Source organism: Heterocephalus glaber, unplaced genomic scaffold (assembly GCF_053883595.1).
Source record: "Heterocephalus glaber isolate CG9 unplaced genomic scaffold, H.glaber_assembly_v1.0 deba00001465, whole genome shotgun sequence".
Taxonomy (NCBI): Eukaryota; Metazoa; Chordata; class Mammalia; order Rodentia; family Bathyergidae; genus Heterocephalus; species Heterocephalus glaber.
Genome location: NW_028258312.1, coordinates 4,886,418 through 4,908,454, shown reverse-complemented (window position 1 = coordinate 4,908,454; position 22,037 = coordinate 4,886,418). Strand labels below are relative to the sequence as shown.

Here is a 22,037-nt window from a genome sequence, read left to right as displayed (position 1 = left end):
TATGTTTAAAAAACAATAATCATCAATAATGAAATATAAAATATACAATAAGATATGTTAATGTGGAAAAAAAGAAGGAAATGCACATAAATGAAAAGAAGATTTTTAGTCAGTTTGCTGTTGACATCATTATGAAGAAAAAGAACAATATTCGAGTTACAAAGAGTTGGGGTGTGCTTTCCAGAAAGTTGAGCAGTGTTAAGTGGTAGATACTAACCAGAAAAGCACAGTGTCTTTTAAGAATTCACTCAAATTCTGGGCTATCAAAATAAAATCTTTAGGAGAAGATAGGAAACTTAAAAAGAAAAACTATCAACAATGAATAAATAAATTTGATGACATTATCAACTAACTAGGGGAAAAAAGTCAAGCTTATAAGGAGGAACAAATTTTTTTTTTTTTTTTTTTTTGGTACCAGGGATCAAACTCAGGTCTTTCCGCTTGTGAGGCAGGCAGTAGAACCACTAAGCTAAATCCCCAGCCCACAGAGGAACAAAATTTTGAGTCTACTCAGAATGATGCAATCCAATTACCATGTAGTTATGCCAGAGAGCAGGTATCCATAGCTAAAGAGAAGCCAAGAGGCTTCTGGGAGTAAAGGTTCTCCTCATAGAGGAATTTCTTCTGGAGCCAACATCAAGGAAGTGAAAGAATCAGAAAGCATTCACACAGCTAGAAAAGAGCTGAAAGCCTACAGATTAGGTTTTTTAGGAGCAGTCTAAATCTTGAGTTGAAGTTCAGTATAGGAAGATTCCTGACCATCATGAATAATTAAAATGTCAATAGCAAAATAAATGAATGGTTATTTCTTCACTTAATCAAAATTGAAAACACTAGAAAAATATAATTTGTGTACTAATAAGAAATTTGTGTTTAAAATTTGCACCAATAAAAATTAAAATATTATAATGATGAAAAGTAAGAAATGTGCAAGCAAGCAAATGGCATTCAGATATGATAAGTTCCGATCTGTGTATTAAAGCAAAAGAGTACCGTATGTAATTTAAAAATAGTGAGAAAGTTTTTAGGAGTGAAATTAATATCTGCTAGTGAAGTCTTATTATTTAAAATTACATGCAAGCACAATTTGCCCCAAATCAGTAAATTATGTTTCTGAGGAAAGATAATTTTGCCTCATTCTATAATTTCAAAATCTTATAATTGTAACTGAAATACAGTGATTTATTCAATTACATGATAAATTCACAATCATTATTTGCCCACTCATTACATGCTACTATGTTAGATTCTTGGTTAACACAAATGTAATTCAGAAATGATTCTCTAGTCTCAGTTATCTCACAACTTAATGAAAGCCAGAGTCATAAATAACAGATTAAAACAATATATCCACTGTAATATTTTCATAATAAATGTATAAAGTTTAATCCATCTAAAAGAACTCAAAATATTATGTCTTACCCTTTTAAAAATAATAATATTTTATTCTGTTATCCCTCCATAAATACAGTGATAAAATTACCTTTAGTTTTGAGAAGAAAAATAGGCACTATTGGGTAGAATGTAAGACAGTTGGGAAGAATATACTACGGTAGTTCAGTGGATGAATGAGAAGAAATTCTCTGGATAGGAAAAGAACAAGAAAGAGTAAATACCGAAAGAAAATAGAGAAGGAAGGAAATGATGCTCTTATGGGGAAAACAATAAAAATAAAGAGGAAATAAACTTTATAAACACCACAAATTTTCTCAAGGCCACCTTTTCTTTGCAAGTTATATGAATAAACTGAGTGTGAGTTTGTATAGAAAATTTTCATCTCTAAAATATTCTTCCTAGATAGTCCGATTGAATTTAAAGTTATTTATCACTTCTAAACCATAACTGTCTGCAAAACTATATGTAAACAGTGACATTTAAGAATGTTACTCATCAGGGCTGGGGATTTAGCTTAGTGGTTCCGCTGCCTGCCTCGCAAGAGCAAGGTCCAGAGTTCGATCCCCGGTACCAAAAAAACCAAAAAAAAAGTTACTCATCAAAATGAAAAACAATCTACTTACAATTATCTGATATTTTTGAAGAGAAGAATTCCAAAAGACTTAAAATACTTGTTTCCTGTAATTCTGGCTCTTCCGATTTGTCAATGAGTAAAATATTTTTTTGTGGACGTTTACATCCACAGAGACCAAGAAAGGCAGTTTTCCGCAAATCTGATGTGGCCGCATACAAACAGACCTCTGCAATGATCGTTGTGTATGTATGAACTACAGTCCAGGCCCAGGAGAGATCATCTCCCGTGCACCTTTCCTTCTGAAATGAGAAAGTAAGTATTAGGTAATCAAAGTACGTTCTGTCATAATTAAGAACTATATGGTATACTTAAAAATATCTTCAAATTTTAAGGAGTTAAAAGATCAAAATAAATTAACATTTCTACATATTTCTAAAACTTACGTAAAAATCAGTTTTTCCTAGATAGATTGCTACAAGTGTAGTTCAAAAATAAAAATTACAAGTAGCTTATAATTATATAAAAACAATGACTTGGGGCCAGGGATTTAGCTCAGTGGTTTCGCGGCCTGCTGCACAAGCGCAAGGACCCAAATTCGATCCCCGGTACCAAAAATAAAATAAAAATAAAATAAAATAAAATAAAAACAATGACTTTGATTTCTTTAGAAATCAATGGAATGTAAATTAATCCGGTGAAACACAGTTATATATTATACTAGAAAATAATCCTTTCTAGTGTGTGGTATTTTCATATATTTTTCATAGAAACACAAAAATATATACATCTTTGGGAGAAGAATTTGGGCGTCTGTCCCAAGAATCTTAAAAGAACTCAGTAATTAAATATTGGCAATTTATTCCAAAGAAACAGTCATAAATGCAGATCAGATTTTATGTATGAGAATGCCAGGTCAACATGTAATTAACTGCAAACAATTAGAAACACATTCAATGTTCAAAAATAAATGAAAGGAGCTGGGGATTTAGCTCAGTGGTGCCACCGCCTGCCTCGCAAGAGGAAGGTCCTGAGTTCGATACCCATTACCAAAAAATAAAAATAAAAAATAAAATAAATGAAAGGTTAAATAAAAAAATCTCACACTAAAATGTAAACTTTAATAATAAGTTAGAAAATGGAAAATATTCATGATAAATAGTAAATGTTATGACATATGAATATTTACTTTTATATTTAATTAAAATTTTTATTTAAAAATTTTACACATTGTATTTGCTAACATGATATACAATTTAAATAAAAGCAAAAATGAAATATGTTTCTGTTCAGGTCTCTTTACACATCTAAATTAGCAAGACTGTTACCTGTTTCTCAACAGACATAATGCTTAAAAGAAAATCTCTCATTAGGTCCATGAAAGTTTTCAAGCAGGCCATATTTAGTTTGGCAGCTTCCCCAAGGACCAGCAAGGCCAGTACCAAATCCAACCTGGATTATGAACAAATAGCAAAGACTTTAATGAAAAAGAACACTAAACAACTTTTAATGAAAAAGTAATAACTCAGAGGAAATGAATATTTGGAATAACAAGTACATTTATTTTTAATAAAGACTGGAATTGTTTGGCACTGATTAAGACAAAAGTCTACAAAAGAAAGATCAACATTTTGGCAAGATTTTTGTCCTTAGAATAATGCTCTGAAAAACTCTGGGGAAACTAAATAATATAAATAATCACATTTCTTCATAGATCCTTTATGACAGAACTCCCAAGTGCTCTGCTCCTACAGAATGCCCTCACAACTGCACAAGAGGTTTTTATTTTAACTGATTCCATAGGGTGAATTTAAGAGTGTTTTCTTCTCTAAACAGAGAACAAATAAAAAATGGTCTTCCATACTTCAAAAGTTCTGTATTATTTCATTTTATAGAAAGTACAATTTCTCAAAATACAATTACATTAAAATGAATGAAATACTGTTACATATTATTGTGAAAGTATTATATAATAATCGAAATTATACCAGAACTTGTTAACCATAAATGTACATATATTCTGAAATTTTCAGGAAATTAAATATTAAGAACTATTTTTAACAAGTTAAAGAGACATAATTCAAAACAGAACTAATAAAAATGCAAGTGTAAAAGTGCCTCTGCCCAGAACTGCTTATTGCCTTGATGTATAGATCACTAACAAATTCAAAAGTTAGTATATTTCACAAGTATATTTAAATTTCACAACCGTGATGCGTCAGACTACTAGGTTCAAATTCAACAACAATTTCAAAAGGGAGCACCTCTCATCATGAGAATTAAAAACAGTTCTACATATTTGGATAGAGTTTTACAGATCTCAATATGCTTTCATACTATTATTTCATTTTAATTTTTGACAATTTTGTACAAATTTAAGACTTTTCAAAACCTTTTTTTAAATATTAGGAAATGCAAACATAAATAGTTCTGGGAGACTTGCCTAAGTTCATATTTTTAAACTTGGTTAACTAACTGTAGCTATAATCTTTTTTTTTTTCCTCTGGTACCAGGGATCGAACTCGGGACCTTCTGCTTTCAAGGCAGGCGGCAGAACCACTGAGCTAAATCCCCAGCCCTATAATCTTCTTTGATATAGAGGTATTTTGTGTTTTTCAATTCTTCCTTTCAAAACCATTATTTAACCATTTCCGTATTTAATGTTAGTGTGGCAGATACTCGCTATTGACATGACAGAACCTGAATTTTGTTCAAGATAGCAAAGTGCTCAGTTAAAGTTGTCTCTTCAAGATAGACTGCTTTGCATCTTAATAGGAGTAGTGATTCCATGAGTCTAGTATTTGTCAAAAATCATAAATCAGTGTATATAAAATGTGATGTTTAATTACATCTCAGTAAATTTGATTCCAGATAAAGTTCCCAAACTTCCTTGAAGCTTGGAAGCACCATATAATACAGATTTCATTAACATATAAATTGAAATGGAAGCATATTATGAAAGCTTTAGTAAGCTACTATTTTTCTTGTTAAGAAAAAAATTAAATTAGGTAACATTATTTTTCTCCTTTGCTCATCCTCTTTTTGTTTGGAATTCCTACTTGATACTAGATGGTGGAACAGCCCTCTTGTAACAATGAGGACGGAAGTCACAAGTTAGAAATGACAAAAAGGAAGCCAGAAAGAGCTTGAGGTTTGTGGAATCCCTTAAGCATCAGCATTAGCACAGCACTGCTTTCCATGTGTAATTCATAAACTCTTATTTGGTTATGCAAGTGTAACTGGGTTTCTGCACATGCAGAAGACCAAATCTTAACAGATACACTTAGCATATTTTTTATGATCATAAATTGCAGAGTCAAAAAATTAAGGCTGACTCCTAGCTCAGCCATTAATTATACATATATGATGTAACACCCTATCTCAGTCTTAATTTGCTCATCTATAAAAAACAAGTATAATGAACCAAGATGTATGATGTAAAGGTACAAATGCCCAATGATGAATGTCATTATATTGTATACCTAAAATGTACTGATAAACTGAGGAGTTAAAAAAAAAAAAAGAAATCAACCAATAAAGCAAGTATACCAAAATCTACTTTTCAAAGACTTGAATAAAATACTTTGTAGAGGGCCGGGGATTTAGCTCAATGGTGCCCCCGGCTGCCTCACAATCGGAAGGTCCCGAGTTCGATCCCCGGTACCAAAAAATAAAAAAAATAAAAAAATACTTTGTAGAATGATTAGGTTCAAACTGCTGAATTGAATTGAATTACAAAACACTATTTCTTCAAAGTTAAATAATCATGAGTTTGATAACTCTCTTTTATTATAAAGTTTTGGAGTAACAGAAAAAAGAGGTTCAGGGGATTCCCAAAATGGACAGTGATTCATTCCCAAGTACTTATCATTCATAATTCACAATATAGCCGAGCAAAGGGGAGGAGAGTCACAGAGTTTCTAAAATGTATTTTTCCCTTGAATATACTTGATAAGCATAAGATTTGGTTTCTTCTGTTCTCTTTTAGGTCTGGAAAATTTTATCTAATATATAGCATTTTTATTCAACTATGGACTGAAAAAGATTCATCAGTGTCAGCCACCCATGGTAGAAAAATTTCACCAGAAACACTATTTTCAATCAATACTGCTGACTGCAAAATTTTTTATAAGCAAAACTGCCTCTGCTAAAAGTAGAATAGAAGCATCGATAAACTAGAGTTTGTTAAAAATCAAAACTAAAAATCAATGTGCATGGAGAGAAGAACTCAAATTGGATTAGGCTAGAAATTTTAACCCTGCAGTATCTTCTTTGTGACTTGTCACAATGTAAAAAACTCAACTATCAGTACATTGACTTGGTTTTAAAATATTGTCAAATTATGTATGTACAAAGTAACTTATAATTATTATAGATTTCACCTAATTGTGTAATAAATTGAGCCAGAGTTCACTGGCTTTTCTAAAATAATAATAATAATACATTAAATAACATATATACATTTTTAAAGAAGCTAGGAACATCAACATTCAAAAGGTTTCCTGGGCTGGGGATTTAGCTCAGTGGTTTCGCTGCCTGCTGCACAAGTGCAAGGACCCGAGTTCGATCGCCGGTGCCAAAAAAAAAAAAGGTTTCCTTCCTTTTCCATACCTGTTTCCTCAATGAGCAGATTATCATTTTTAAAGATGGAATCAAAATGTCTCCAATTAATAACAAACTTAATGTTGGCATCCATGAGAATGCATGGGTTTTGTCACCAAAATTTAAGAAAAACTCTAAGCACTGAGAGGCAGAAGTCAGAAATGCATGTGATCCAGGGGCAGTCAGTGGAAGGCCTTCAGGAAGTAGAGTACAGCTACTGTTTTGTGCACCACTTCAGAGGGGACTTTGTTATAGTTTGAGCAGATGATTTGTTAACTAGCCTCCTGAGATGTCAGTGGGTCAAAACAGGATGCCAGGTAACTCCTAGCTACCATGTGACAAAGGAGTTCCTAAAAAAATTCTTGCACTGAAAATTAAACAGGAAAAAAGAAAAAAAAAAAACCAGAGAAACCTGACTCTGAATATTTCATAGTACAATAAGTTAGGAAACAGCATGGCAATATTGGCAGATTTGAAGTGGAAATTTTTTTTTTAAATGTGATCCTAGAAGTGTAGTGCCAGACAAAAATGAACACTGTATTTTTTTAAAGGAAGAATAAATAGATGTTATACGTTGTCAAGGACTGTGTATATTCAAGGTTTTATGTAATACAACAGGTAATCAATGTCTATTCTTAGAAATTTATTCAAGCCAATCAAAAAATTAATAGTATTTAATGGTTTAAAAGAGGAAATCCTAATTGTAAATACCTGCAGGTGAGCCTAGAAAATAGGTAAATTTTAATAAGTAAAAATAATTTTATAAATGTGATCAGTTACCTACAAATATATAAATAGTTGTTTAAGTACAAGATGGCACATTTTAAATAATTATTTAATTAAAATGCGACAAGAAACTGAAGCTTATATTAACACACTAAGAAGGCAATGATTAGTATAAACATATTAGACTCCATTCTCAGTGCACATGGAGAAGGCAGTCAGTATTCTATTCTTGAATTTCAGCATTTAGAAAAATTATTTGAAAGAATTTGTCTCTTTCTATTGTCTAATTTTTCATACTCAGAAGAGATGGACAACATGAAAAATCTAGTCTTGTGCCTGTCTCTTGAAAATATTCTCTTTGGATTATTAGAGTGCATTTTTTATTGTTTACTGGTACATTTTAGGAGTGCATTTTTGAAGCAAAGGGAAGCCAGGAAGAGAGAAGGAAGAGATGGAGTAAGGTATTCAGTCGCTGTTTCATCAAGGGAGGCATTGGTGGCTCCCTAATGGGTGGTTCCCTCCAGTCATTCCCCTTAGGCACTTGAGGCTGTCAGGTAACAATCTTAGTAGCAGGACCTTCCAGTTATTTCTTGTTCTCATTTTTCTAATATTGAGGTAAGTTTTGAGACATTAACTGGGATTTTCACCTCTGTGCCATGTAAAAACATTCTTATTAGGTAAATTTAAGATGTACAAAGACATAATTACATTTATGATGCAATCCTGGCAGCAGATGCTATGTTACAGACTATTGAAGGAAAGATGCAGGGCAAGGAAAGCAGTTACGAAACCACAATGGTCATGAAGCAATAAGGGTTCTGCCCCAGGTTCTAGCAGTGGGAACAGGTCTGAAATGTGATCAGTTATCTACAGCATTGTCAAGTAATGGGTTAGATGGGGAAAAGGAGGTGGGACAGATAAAGTGTCTAATTTGAGTAGTTTAAGCAGAAGACATGAGGAAGTATACTAAGCAGAAATTCAGCAGGTAGGAGGCCTGAAAGAGGAATACTTAGTTCAAATTGGACCTAGCAAAAGGTACAATATCTAGAAAATAATTAAAGTACAAAAGTGCCTTCATATTACTTATCTCATTTAAATCTCTCACAAACTCTTTGAAGTCATTCTTATCTCTGTATAACTGCTACACAGACTGGTTTATGGGAGTTGAGTCACTCATTCAAAATTACAGAGGTGGCTAAGAATAGGTCTAAAACTCAGGTTTTCTGCTGTAAAGTTGAAGCTTTTTTCACTGCATAATAATGTAGCAATGCATAAATTGCATATTCATCCTTCATATGACTAGCACAGAGAATCAAAAAATCAACAAAAAATCCAGGATGTATCAAGAAGCAAGAAAATGAATGAAGAGAACTACAGTGACATCTCAATTCATGAGCGATGAAGCGAGACTATTAATGCAAACTTTTACTTGAAAACTTTCAGTTAGTCAGAATATTTTAATTTTATTACAAGGATATAGACAATATAGATATCAATGATCTATCTTGGAAAGCTGAAGCCTTGCTTCCCGTACCAAAAGAAAAAGTTATTTGTTGATTCATTTTGATGCAAACACAATACTATATGTCTGAGAAAGATTTGCCATCTTGATTTAGTTTTAAATTATCAAACTTTTTTGGAATTCATTCATGGAGCACATTAAATTGGCTATTTTGCTTTGGGAGATATAATTTTATATGTTATAGTGCTCCACCGAAATGTCATACTGCATTTCTCAGTGGTCTTCATTGGCCAATAATTCAATTATAAACACGATTCATTACTCTCATGTAGACTACAAAGCCTTTTGCATCGCTGGGGCTATCTCCCCTGTGCAAACAGAGCAGTTTATAAAAGGCCAAACCACAGGGTGGGGTATGAGGAATGTGAAGCATCTTAGAAAATTTAGCTATATTAAATGGAAATCTGCCTTCCAGCAAGCTGTTTATCTCTAGCTCTGGACAGATAAAGGCCCGTGCATGGCACCTGGGAGGGGCTCTGGCATTCTCTTTCTCAACTTCTTTGTGTCTTCATAATTTCTTGTCTTTAGTTCATTCTTTCCTTGTTTTTTCTCTTTCTCCCATGAGGCTCTTCTATTTCTAAGATCGCCTTTTTTGAGTCCTTTCCTGGATGTTAGGCCTGCCCTTTTCCAGACCTAGAAACCTTTCGTCTTTATTTAGTCTTTTGTAATCTACAATGTTTATATAGAGGGTTGGGAGAAATCAAGCAGGAAGATACTAACAGAATTATCTACTAACAGACAGGATCAGAAATAAGTAGATGAAAACCACTTATTTGTATGAGCACAAGCAATTTTTGTCACTATAAATGAGATTTTTCCTGATATTTTAATTAAGTGTCTCCTCTAGCATTTTAAATCACTGAACATTTATTCATCATTATGTTACTTTCCTGATATACATGGAAAATGAAATTGCTCAGGTAAATCCTCCTAATTGTTATGTGATGTTGTATTTGGGGCTCTAAAAAAAAGGTATCACCTGCCACAATTCTAAAGCTATCTGGTTCAGAAATATTGACAAAGTGTTAATTTCTTGTTACTCCCTGATGCCTCAATATTTCTAAATAATTATAAATATATTCAGTTTGTTTGGGGAGGTTTTTGGTTTTTTTTTTTTTGGTTTTTGTTTTTTGAGACAAGGTCTCACTATGTAGTTCATGCTGGCCTTGAATTCACTATGTAGCTCAGGCTGGCCTCTAACTCACAGAAATCTTCCTGCCTCAGCCCCCAAGTGCTGAGATAACAGGCATGTGCCATCACACCTGGCTTCAGTTAATTTCCTTAAATTTTCACACATACCCAGTAGTATCTTACAGTACATGAGAGCAATATTAAAGTTTCCCCAAAGCCTTTCTGATTTGACTTAGATAATTATATCATGGCCTCCTGAAAGTTTTATGGGCTGTTACATAAATAACAGAATTTGTAAGAAGAAAAATTAATTTTTCAAATATTTACTACAGTGTTATTTATGAACCACTGAAGTCAACAACTTAAAAAAACTAATGAATCTTTTAAGGTCAACAGCTTTTGTTTATTAGAGTCACATTTTTAAATTTTTTATTACTGTATGTTTGCAGTACATGATTATGTTCATCATGAGAAGGTGATACATGCATATATCAACTCAAGTATGACTCATAATGACTCATAATAATTTTTCTAATAAAACATATTAGTGATGGTCCACTAAATATAATAAACATTCTTTATTAATAGGAACTTTTTTATTAGTGCATGTTTTTAATACGCACAGTTTACAAACATCTTGGGGAGTGGGTACATGTGCATAATACTTCTTTTTTAACGCCCTTCCCTCCAAACTCCCTCCCTCCTCCTCCAAACCCCCTTTCCTCATTTTCCTTCTTGTTGATATTATTAATCTTAGCACATGTTTATGATGTATAATGCTCATATTCATTGAGGTTATTGGGTTCCTGTACATGGCATATCTTTATCCAACTTATTTCCCTTTCCTCTCCCATTCTGCCTTCATTCTTGGTCTCCTGCACCCCTTCCCATTTGCAAAAGATCTGTCTCCTTGTTTTCTATCCATACTTTCTTTTTTCCTATCCTAATTTATTGTGTTGCTTATTTTCATTTACCTCACTCAAATGAGAGATACTATATGGTATATAAGCCTGTGTACCTGATTTATTTCACTCATGATTATATTTCCAGGTGGATCCATTTTCCTACAAAGGTCTCAAATTTGTCTTCCTTTTGTAGCCAAGTAGTACTCCATTATACATAGATATTACATTTTCTTTATCCAATAGTCTGTTGATTGGTATGCAGGGTCCTTCCTGGACTTAGCTATTATGAATTGTGCTGCTACAAATACTGATATCATGTATTGCTGTAGTATTATGTCTTTACCTCTTTGGGAAGATACCTAGAAGGATAGCAGGGTGATATGGAATTCCTAATTTTAGTTTGTTGAGAAATCTCCATACTGATTCCCACAATGGTTGTACAAGTTTACATTCCCACTAACAATGTAAGAGGGTTCCTGTCTCACCAGAATTGTTATTTTTTGATGTTATCACTAGGATTTGTTATTTTTTCATTTCTTGATGATTGCACCCCCCCTTTTTTTTGGTGTAAGATGGAATCTTAGTGTTGTTTTAATTTGCATTTGTCTAATAGCCAGCGATATTGAACATTTTTTTCGTATATTTGTTGGCCATTTGTACTTCTACGTCTGAGAAGTATCTGTCCATTTCACTTCCCTCTTTCTTGACTGGGTCTTTTATTTTAGGTAGTTTAATTTTTTATAGTTCTTTATATACTCTAGATATTTGTTCTCTGTCTGAGGAGCAGCTGATGAATTTTGTTTTTCATCTGTACTTTCACTCCACTCTTTGCTGTGCAGAAGGTTTTTAATTTGATGTGATCCCATCTGTGAATCCTTGCTGTTATTTCCTGGGCAATTGTTGTTCTGTTTAAGAAATACTTTCCTACATCTATGACTTCAAGGGTTTTACCTATTTGGTCTTCCAGCAGATTCAATGCTTCTGCTTTAATGTTTAGATCTTTGATCCATTTTGATTTTAGTTTAGTATATGGTGAGATATATAGGTCCAACTTCAGTCTTCTGTAAACCGATAACCACATTTCCCAGCATCACTTACTGAATAGGTTATCTTTGCTCCTACCTATGTTTTTGGCTTCTTTGTCAAAGATCAAATAGCTGAATGTGTCTGGGGATGCTTCTGTGTCTTCTATTCTGTTCCATTGATCCACATTGTTTTTGTTTCTGTATCATGCTGTTTTTTAGAATTAAAACTATTTGGCAGTGTTCTTTTAAGCAATCATCATTTCCTTTGTATGATAAGCAGTCATTTGTTCATTTAATTTAACCTCTGTTCATCCAGTATTGTCTAAGGATTGCTATCCCTCTCTCACTTAATGATTCACAATAATATCCTCTAGAAAAAAAATATCCAGGATTAGGTGACAGCATGTCTCATAACATTATACACTTAGCAATGTATCCAGAATGACAGCAGGATGAGGCATGGGAAAAATGCTATGCAGGGACAGTTAAAATCTGGTTTTAGTCACTACTAAGCCTAGTAAACTTGGCCTCAGTTTCTTCATCTTAAAAATAAGAACAGCTTGGTATTTTCTCCACCCTCTCAAATCTATAAAGAACTAAGTACTTTGAAAAGCTAGTTCTTACATATTCATAGTCAACCTTAAACACAAACAGTTAGCAAATTAAATTAAATAGATGTTGGTACAATAAAACTTTAAAAATTGGTTAAGGGAACAATTAATTGACTTCCAGAATTAGGCAGTCCTAATCATCCACTTTTATTGTTGCAGCACTTATTTAAACTGTTTAGTTGGTAATTATTAGAGTATTTGGTAAATAAATTTGACAAAGTCATGTAATAATTATTTTATACATTAAAATGTAATTTCTGTTCATTTATGAAATCAAGCTACAGTTTTTAAGAGCTAAAATAGTTTTCCCACTATAAGTGGGAAAATGGTTTTCCTTTGGTAAGAAATGCTCCGCATTTTTGAAAGTATCTACAGTTGATTCTGGGGGATGTAGAATTTATATATACAAAGGCCTTTGGTATAGGGTGGGCTGATAAAAGTTTATTAATTTTTTTTACAAAAATACACTAACAATTTTCCATTTGTCATGGCATGACAGATGAAAATTATTATTATATTAGAATGGAAAAAAGATATCCCACCCCACATATTAGAAATGAATACCTTCTGATGTTTCCTCAGAAATACTTTTTTAAAGTTCTTCAACAAATAAAGATCATATACCACAAGCCCTCAGTTAACATTATCCTCAATGATGAAAATGTGAAAATTTATCCTCTACAATTCAGAGTATATCAACACTCATCACTTAATTGTAAACATTCATTTTTGTTAGATTTTACAAATAAGGCATAAAGAAATAGAATCAGTATATTTCCTCCAATGATGACAAACTGTACTTCACTGTTGTTGTTATTCAACTGCATGGAAAATAAAAGATGCTTTAAATGAGGAATGAAGTTCATTATCAGTTATAAATTTCATTTAGTAAAGACAAACTGTATGATACTAGCAGGTACATCTAGCAAAACAAAAAAGGAACAAATTATTGATAAAATGAAGCAATATGAAATAGATAAATTGAACTTATTTGTGGAAATGAGATTATATTTTTTTCATGGTCAACTGAAGGGTGATTAACATTTAAATACAAAGATTATTTAACATTTAAGTACAAAAGTTTCTCCACAAGTTACTTTGGATTTATAGAATCATTCCTACCAGCATTTCTTCTGAAGCTGCATTTTATGCAAGATGAGATGCTCAAGCACACTACTCAGCTGAGGACTATTACTCTGAACACAAAACCAACAAGCAACACAATGCCAGAGCAGGGGGTTAACTTCATAGCTTCCATGATTACATTGCAAGTGTGCCTGGAATTAAAATAAAAAATATATCTGGGAAAGAGTTATTTGACCCAAAAGAAACATGAAAACAAATTTTAAATCCATATTGTCTTATACTTCATGTTTCACTAAAGGAAATAATTACACAAGTATATTTTTAAAGTATATGTCATTAACCTGAACCTAATGTATGTATATTCACACGGTATGTTCAATAATATGAGTTTTATAATACGACAAAAATCCTGCATCCTCTAAGAGACAACTTTTATACCCAGTTGTGTTTCAAAGACTATGCAACTTAGTTTTCCCTGACACCAGAGGAAGGATAAACAGGGAGAAATATGAACAAAGATCTACCAACACACTAGATTTTAAAACATGAATTTCTACTTTTAAAGAACACAATATAGGCCTTGTAGGATACGACAAGATTAATGTCTGTTAAGTATTTTAAGAGCTTTTAAAAGCCTACAAATTCAGATAACAAATGGGCTATTGTTTATTTTTTCTCAGAATACTTATTGACAGTTTCATAGGTTTAATTGGTGTACTAAAGTAATTGAGATATAACAATGACATCACACTCTCATTGAATTCTTGCCAACAGTGAAGATACAAATACACATTCTGCTTTATGTTCCCAAATTGCTATTTTAGCTGATATTTTGTCCTGTTACAAACTCATAGCATCTAAAGGGCTTCCTAACTTCTATTTATTATATAGAATAACATTGCACCTTCAAAGAAAAGATAACATTTATGTTGATATCCTTAAACTAGAAGAAAAGAAATTCATACATAAATTTGCACTGCATCATTTTAAGTTTCTACTAAATTGTTAGTTTAGTACCACAGATGTATATTGATTCACTTTATGTCAGGAGCTCTGCTAGATGCTGAAGATAAAGGCCTACCTGAAATAAAGTCCTGACAAACCTACGAACGCTGGGGAACAATAATTCCAAAAAGAAAATGGAAACAAATCAGTATTGGGGATGTTAGACTACCCCACAGCAAAGCTCTATTCTAAAATGATGTAAGGCACGACTGAGACATGCGGACTTCAGGAAATGAACACATAACTCAATTTTCTGCTTCAGGGTTGAAGCCCATCCAAAGAGTGGAGCTCATATAAATGAAATTCTTTTCTCAAATTACTATAGGTATCTCAGCCTGGATGCCTGACGGTCCTCAGGTTGCAAATTTATTCTGAATAAATAGGTATCTAGACATATTTGTAACTTCAAGATGGCTTGACTAATTAATTCAAAACAGTTTTTTAAAAATTATACATAGTGCATGGCTACAAAGACTTCTCAGTTAGGTCAAAAATTCTTCTGCTAACACACTTATGTTCCATCACCAGAGACAATTCCTGGAAGCATTTGATAAAGAAAAGGTAAGGATTGGACAATGAACAAGATTTACATCTTATTTTCAATTTTGTGTGATGGTATTTTTACTCATTATTGAGAAAGATACAAAGCAGCTTCTGACATCTGGGACTGATTTGACATTATATTATTACAGTCTGGTTTGACACTCACAGCCAGGTCATTTTGATCTCTTGCTGGACAAAAACTCACAAAATACCACCTCATGCCCAGCGTGGTGGTACACACCTATAATCCTAGTACTAGGGAGGCTGAGGCAGGAGGATTGTTTTGAGTTCAAGGCCAGCCTTGAACACACAGTGAGATCCTGTCTCAAAAAACCCAAAACAAACAAACAAAATACCACCTCAAATAATATTACTGAGACCATGATAAGTAGACAAAGCCACTTGACAATATTTTCCCTAAGCACACACAAAAATAAAGTCACTATCCCTCAAAATACCTAATCATAGAATCGCCCCTACTTCCTAACAGAGCAGAATGTGGAGCAAGCCCCTACTTCCTAACAGAGCAGAATGTGGAGCAAGCCCCTACTTCCTAACAGAGCAGAATGTGGAGCAAAGCCCGGCTTCCTTAGCTTCTCTTCAGATCAGATCAAGCAAAATCCAGATCTTATCACAGATGATTCCAACTGCCCCTTGCTGAGACACCTCATGGCTCCCTGTGATAATGGCCTACCCCAAAAAGAAATAAACCCAATTTGCCTAACTGCAGATGTGCTCCTTAAGGACTTTAGCATCTCTAAGAGCAACTTTACCAAACTGAGTTGAATTTCTATAATCATGATTGTTATGTGATTAATGAATACAATCATTATCTACCTAGTAAGCCCACAAGGAGCAATGGTTTGGGAGTTTTGAAGTGGTTTATTTCTTTGCCTTTCCACTAAAGCAGTCCTACTGTAGCTGTGGTTGGCAGATAAGTGCCATCTGCTACTGTTAACAAGATTACAGAAATTTTAGGATACATATGTAGCAATTTTATAATAATTTTACATTATAATTATATACATGTTCAGTCTAATAAAAATTAAGATGTGTTTTTAAGGACTGAGCACAGCATTAAATGATTGCCAGTGAGTATTTTTTTCTCCCTTTCTCTGTCTCTCCTCTTTTCTTTACTTTTGTTTTTTGTTTTTGTTTTGTCTTTTGACCACTGCTTCCTGCAGTTCTTTCATCTTCCTCCCCTGTTGTGGACTCCTGGTTGCAGTAGTATAACTTGGACTTTGAGAACCCTACATACAGAAGTGTTGCAGAGAGTTCCGACCAGCGCACCATCTTGAATTTAATTAAAATTTAAGTTCATCAATTCTGACTGACCTTATTCTCTTGTATAAGAGAAATAAGCTTTGGAGTATGAGCTCTGTTTTGGCTGCTCACATTCAGGTCTCTGAGTTTTATCCTGTTTTCAGTTGTTTTGGGGATATTTGACATTGTCCTAAGAGGACCTCTCAATACAAATGTGTTGCCTGGATAATGGGACATGAATCACAGGATAATGCTCCTAATATTAACGAACCTGTGTCTTATTATAATCCAACTCCTAGTATCCATGTACAGTTACAGTACAGCACAAAATGTCCCAAATTTAGACCGTGCCTTTGGAACTCTTATAGGGACACAGAATGAGATTGTTAATCATATTAGAATGTAAACTCTGTGTCTGCTAGTTTTGGAAACTGTGCTTCAGAACAGATGAAACTATGTAATAAAGGATCTACTCCATTTTAGCTGAGTTTAAAGCTCTCTCTCCAAAGATCTATGTTGTTATTACCATGTGACAACTATGCTGAGGGAAGCCAGCTTTGCTATTGAGCAAAGGACAGAGTGAGAAACTCAATCCAGTGTTCTGGCTCTGCAGTCCACAGAGCTAATTAAGTATACCATTTGTCAAAGTCAGTGGAATCCCTGTGTTTTAATGCTTAAAAACAAAATCCTTCCTTGTATGATGGAATATGTGTTCGTTGGTAATTATAAGCAAAAGGCTCAAATTACTTTAGTAACTGTCACTTTTTATATGAATGGTTCATCAGTAATGAGCCAAACACCTAGGCCTAGAAAGATAAATAGATGCAGAGAAAAATGTCTTTTTCTTATAAACAGTAGCTAGTGTTAAAAAATGTCCAATGGAAACACGGAAGGCCTGTGAGGTCACACATAAATAATGTTATTTAGAAAGAGAATCTTTCTTAAATTACTTTAGTGTTTCAACTTACAGTATGTTAAAAAGCATATGCTTTTAAAAAATGAATTTCTACTTATAAGCTATAATATAATAAATATAGATATAAAAATAAAATAATGAAAGTTAAAGTTTCAAAGTGCTCACTGCCTTTCTTGTGGAAGACTTGTGAGGAACGAAAAATAAAGACATTACTTCAGAGACTAGAAAAGAGCCTGTCTTTTGTAACACATCAGTCTGTAAAGAACATGCAGAGTTATATGGCTCAAGTGCTGTGTTTGCATAACTGTAGTTTATCACAAACATTTAATTATATAAAGAAATTATATAATTAAGAGAGTTTTATCTAAGGTTAGCACTTATTTCAGTTTTATTGTTGTAAATGCTTTTCTATAATTTATTGGTAGTGCTTTTGCAAATGCTTGAATTTATCACTAGATTTTCATACTTTTAAAATATAATAAATGTCATCTTTTGAACTCCATATATGAATGTTTCATGAATGGGATGTAGGAACAGTTTTTAACATTAATCTTGTATTTAGTCACCACTAAATAAAATGATTACTTCATTAGAAAAAAAGAAATTAAGAGATTTTTTTCATGTACTAATACTTTTTAATTTCTTAATGTGAGCTATATTTTAAAGTTTTTAGTTGATTTTAATAGCACATTAAATGTTATTACAGATAAATTGTGGGAGCATAAAATACTACACTTCTTTCTGCACTTTACATATTTTCCCTGTAGTACAAATAACATACTTTAAATATTAATTTATAAGTCAGTATAAATTATGTTGCACTTTTATTAAATAATTGGTATGGAACCTATAAGGAGGAGGTATCATGGCATTAGTCCCTTTACAGGAGTAATAGTGGTGACACCTCATCCAGAAAATGTGCATATGCTTGCATAAAATTAGTGGATGTTGCCCACTCTCACCCCCTAGTCCCCACCAGCTAAACTCACCTTCAACAACACCTGCCGAATTGACAACCATAATTATCACAGTAACAGGATATAGCCACCATATCAGATTACCTACCATATCAGAATCTTTGTCCTCAAATCCTTCCTTATTTTCCCCAGTGCTAAAACCTGATTCAGAAAGGAGTTCTCTTTCGCATATAATTTCTAACGTTTTCAGGATGAACTGGATATTTGAAAAGATGTTTGGATACTTGCGATATGACTCTCCAGAGGAAAAAAGTGCTATTGTAAGAAAAACATTGTGGGAAATGTTTGATTAATATCTTCCATTGTGTTTCATATGTCTTCTAGTTATTAAACTAAAATAAAATTCAGTATTTAGGTGCTGAGACTGTTTTACAGTTCACAATCTAGTGAAGATTCATAATGTTATGTTTGCCCCCTGGTGGTGCAAAAAAAAAAAAACCTACAAAGTAAATAATTCAGGCATAAGTATGTAATTTAGAACAGGATTGCATAATAGTTGAATGCCCAATTAAATACTGTTACTGCTCAACAATGCTTGATAGATTCTAGCTAAAAATAAATCAAGTTATAATAGATACTCTATTCATAATGAATACTTTGAAATTGAAATTCTATAAACAAATCAATGTCAGCTTTTAACCCAACATTCACGTATTCTTTCTTTTCAAATTATTATTGATTTTAAAGCACATACTTATAGGCAACAATTATGTAACAACATAAAATATTATGATATTTAACACAACCTTTTGAATTCTTTTTATAGACTCTTAGACAATTTTTGAGTTTCATTCCATTCACACAGTGGAAAAATCAGTGATGACCATTCTTCTATTGGACTGCTATGCAGATAGGTAGAAGCTGCTGATGGTGTTGAGTAGAAAAAAAATTGCTGCTAAAGATAGAGACGTACCCTAAAGCTCTATGTAAGAGAATTTGATAAAGGAGCAATGAAGAGTGTTTACACTTTTTTTAAAAGGAAAGGTATTGGTTTCTTTGTGACATATCTGCAATAACAAACTAAGGTACTGGTGCAGAAAATTCTGCTTGTGCATAGCCTGTTGCATTTGCCTCCTGAATCCACTTTCTCCTTACCCCAGCCCAGCATCAATATTGCCATTCGGAATACCTTACTAAGATATGAATTTGACTGTTTGAAATGCATTGTTGGTAGGTATTACTAGAAATAGGGAAACTGAGTCAAAAACACTGTCACACGTTTAGGTAGGAGGTGAAAAGCAGAGCACAGTAACTGGTTACCAGAGGCTGGAGGAGTGAAGAGGGAAAGGGGAAATAATACTTGCGAGTAAAACGTTTCAGTTAGGCAGAAGGAGTAAGTCTGAGGAATCTACTGCACAGCATGGTTACTATGTTAGCAAAAAGATATGCTTCAACATTGTGAAGAGAGTAGATTTTAAATGGTCTCATCACAAAGTAATAACAGGTATATAGGAGCAAAAAACAAAAGCAGTCTGGATCAGAAACTAACACTACACACCTATTATCTTTCATGAAAAATAAAATGCATCTTATGGTCTTGACAGACCGAACTTTTTAAAATGTAACATAAAACATTTATAAATTGAAAAAAAATAAAAGATACTCTACCATATGAATACGGTTGAAGCCTAAGTAAATGTCCTTTAAAATTTGCTAGTTGACCATGGAGGAAAAATATAAAAAGTCGTAAGAAGATCAAATATCCAATCTGTCAAGAAAGAAAAGGTAAAAGTACTTTTGTGTTGCATCAATGAATGTCTAAAAATCATGTAGGAAATAAATCATTTTATTATCACATTTACTTTTAAGAAAAAAATTTCAAATTCACTTGATATCATGTGGTTTTGAAACAATTTTAAAACATTTATATGAAGACTGAAATGCTAGTCAGCAAAAGTAATTCATAAATCATTTATACCTTATGTTTCACCAGTGTTGAATGTTATTTTGTTCTGTATACTTTAGAACATTATTTTCAAGTTGCAGGTAATGCTCCACAAGTGATTCATGGTACTAATGAAGAGGCAATGTTTAAATAAAATTAAAGTGAAGAGAAAACATCATGATATATCTCATAATTCCTTTTCTTCAGTATATAAGTCAATATGTATTATATGTGTGCTGGATTATAATGAGAAAAGGAAACATGAGTCTCAAAAGGTGTGAAAAAAATTATTTTAGATAGCACTGAGGAATATTACACTGTATTAAGCTCTCCACTCCACTGTGAAGAAAGTCATTTTTAGAAAACACTGTAAAATCTTGTGTGATGTTTAAACCAGCTAAAAATAGCTTGGTTTACATAGACTACATAAAATGGAATATCTGCAAAAACATAATACACAAGATTTCACATAAAATTATAATAAAACATGTAAACTATACAAATAAACAGAATACAAATTGTGTAATTTGCTAAATCATGGAGAAGAACCAAACACTAGCAGTAATTGTCACTATCTAGTGTGTGTTATGTATGTGTGCATGGGAAAAAGAAATATCAAATCCTCTTAACTGTACTGTAGTAGCACAGAACATTATCAGATGTGCATGTTAAAATAAAATATAATAAAATAGATTAACCTAACCAAATCTCAAGTACTATTAAGGAAATAAGTGGCATTCCAGGACCTTGAACCTAAGGCTATGTATATTGTTCCAGATGGCATAAATTTTTAATTATAATTTAATTTTTAATTATAGCTGTATTTTCAAATATTTCATTAAAAACCTCTATCACTAAAATAAATTTGAGGATGAATCATCAGTATTCATAAATGTTTATATAAATTGTAAACATCCACCATTTGTAGACTTAGACAATAAATAAAAATAACATGTTTGTAAGGCATGTCCAGTGTGTGTGTGTGGGGGGGGTCTTTTCATATAACCATTTCATGACATCACTATGCTGTTCTAAGTGATTGAAGCTAAATGAGAAAGAAGTGAAGAGCTAAAAACTACATAAAACAATATTATAATATTCTAAATGAGAGTATTGCAGACAGCAACAACCATCATTTTAGACAGTGAATAAAAAACTAGTTAGAAGGAGGATAATTTGAAACTTTTGAAGGAATAAGAGATAGACATTGAGAGGAAAATTGATGTTCAAAATGTAATATGGCATAAAAGAGAAAATGCTGTATTATTCCCCAATTGAGTCTTGAATTTCACCTGATTCACAGGTGAATTATTACTAGAGATATATAGTAATAATATGCTTAGATGATAAATGTAAACATATTGTATACCTAATATGTACCAATGAAAGAATTTAAGCAGGGGCCGGGGATTTAGCTCAGTGGTTCTGGCGCCTGCCTCGCAAGCACAAGGTCCCAAGTTCGATCCCCAGTACCAACCCCCCCCCCAAAACAACAACAACAACAACAACAACAACAACAAAAAAGAATTTAAGCAAAAAAAAACAAATTCAGTAATTTAATATCAAGTCCAATACACTTAAAGAACTTCTCATTCTGAAAAGCACATAGTTAAGTGCTGCTTGCTTGTGGCTGCTATAAGAAAATGTACAAGTCACCTAACCTGATGATGAGAAAGGGACCTGGGGTCTGGGGAAGACAGGAGCAAGGGGACAAGAAAAGGAAGTTTAAAAAAGATCAAGATACAATATTTACCAATCCCCTATGACAAATATATTCATTATGTATCACAAACATTTGCTAATAAAAAGTTTAAAATGGCATGACATGTATAATACATGATCAATATATGAAATGGATAAAATTATATTTCATA

General features: G+C 32.8%; 1 protein-coding gene across 11 annotated transcripts in view; it reads right to left on the bottom strand.

Annotated features, from left to right (window-relative positions):
- Positions 1 to 22,037, bottom strand: part of Tmem232 (transmembrane protein 232) — a 275,760-nt gene that overhangs the window by 188,195 nt on the left and 65,528 nt on the right. For all 11 annotated transcript variants that reach the window (XM_087180871.1, XM_087180869.1, XM_087180875.1 and 8 more), the window contains 5 exons: positions 19,887 to 19,986; positions 18,367 to 18,533; positions 13,611 to 13,765; positions 3,295 to 3,418; positions 2,019 to 2,268 (listed from right to left, as the gene is read on the bottom strand). In XM_087180871.1, coding sequence (XP_087036997.1) covers positions 2,019 to 2,268; positions 3,295 to 3,418; positions 13,611 to 13,765; positions 18,367 to 18,533; positions 19,887 to 19,986 — 796 coding nt within the window. The remainder of the gene's footprint in view (positions 1 to 2,018; positions 2,269 to 3,294; positions 3,419 to 13,610; positions 13,766 to 18,366; positions 18,534 to 19,886; positions 19,987 to 22,037) is intronic.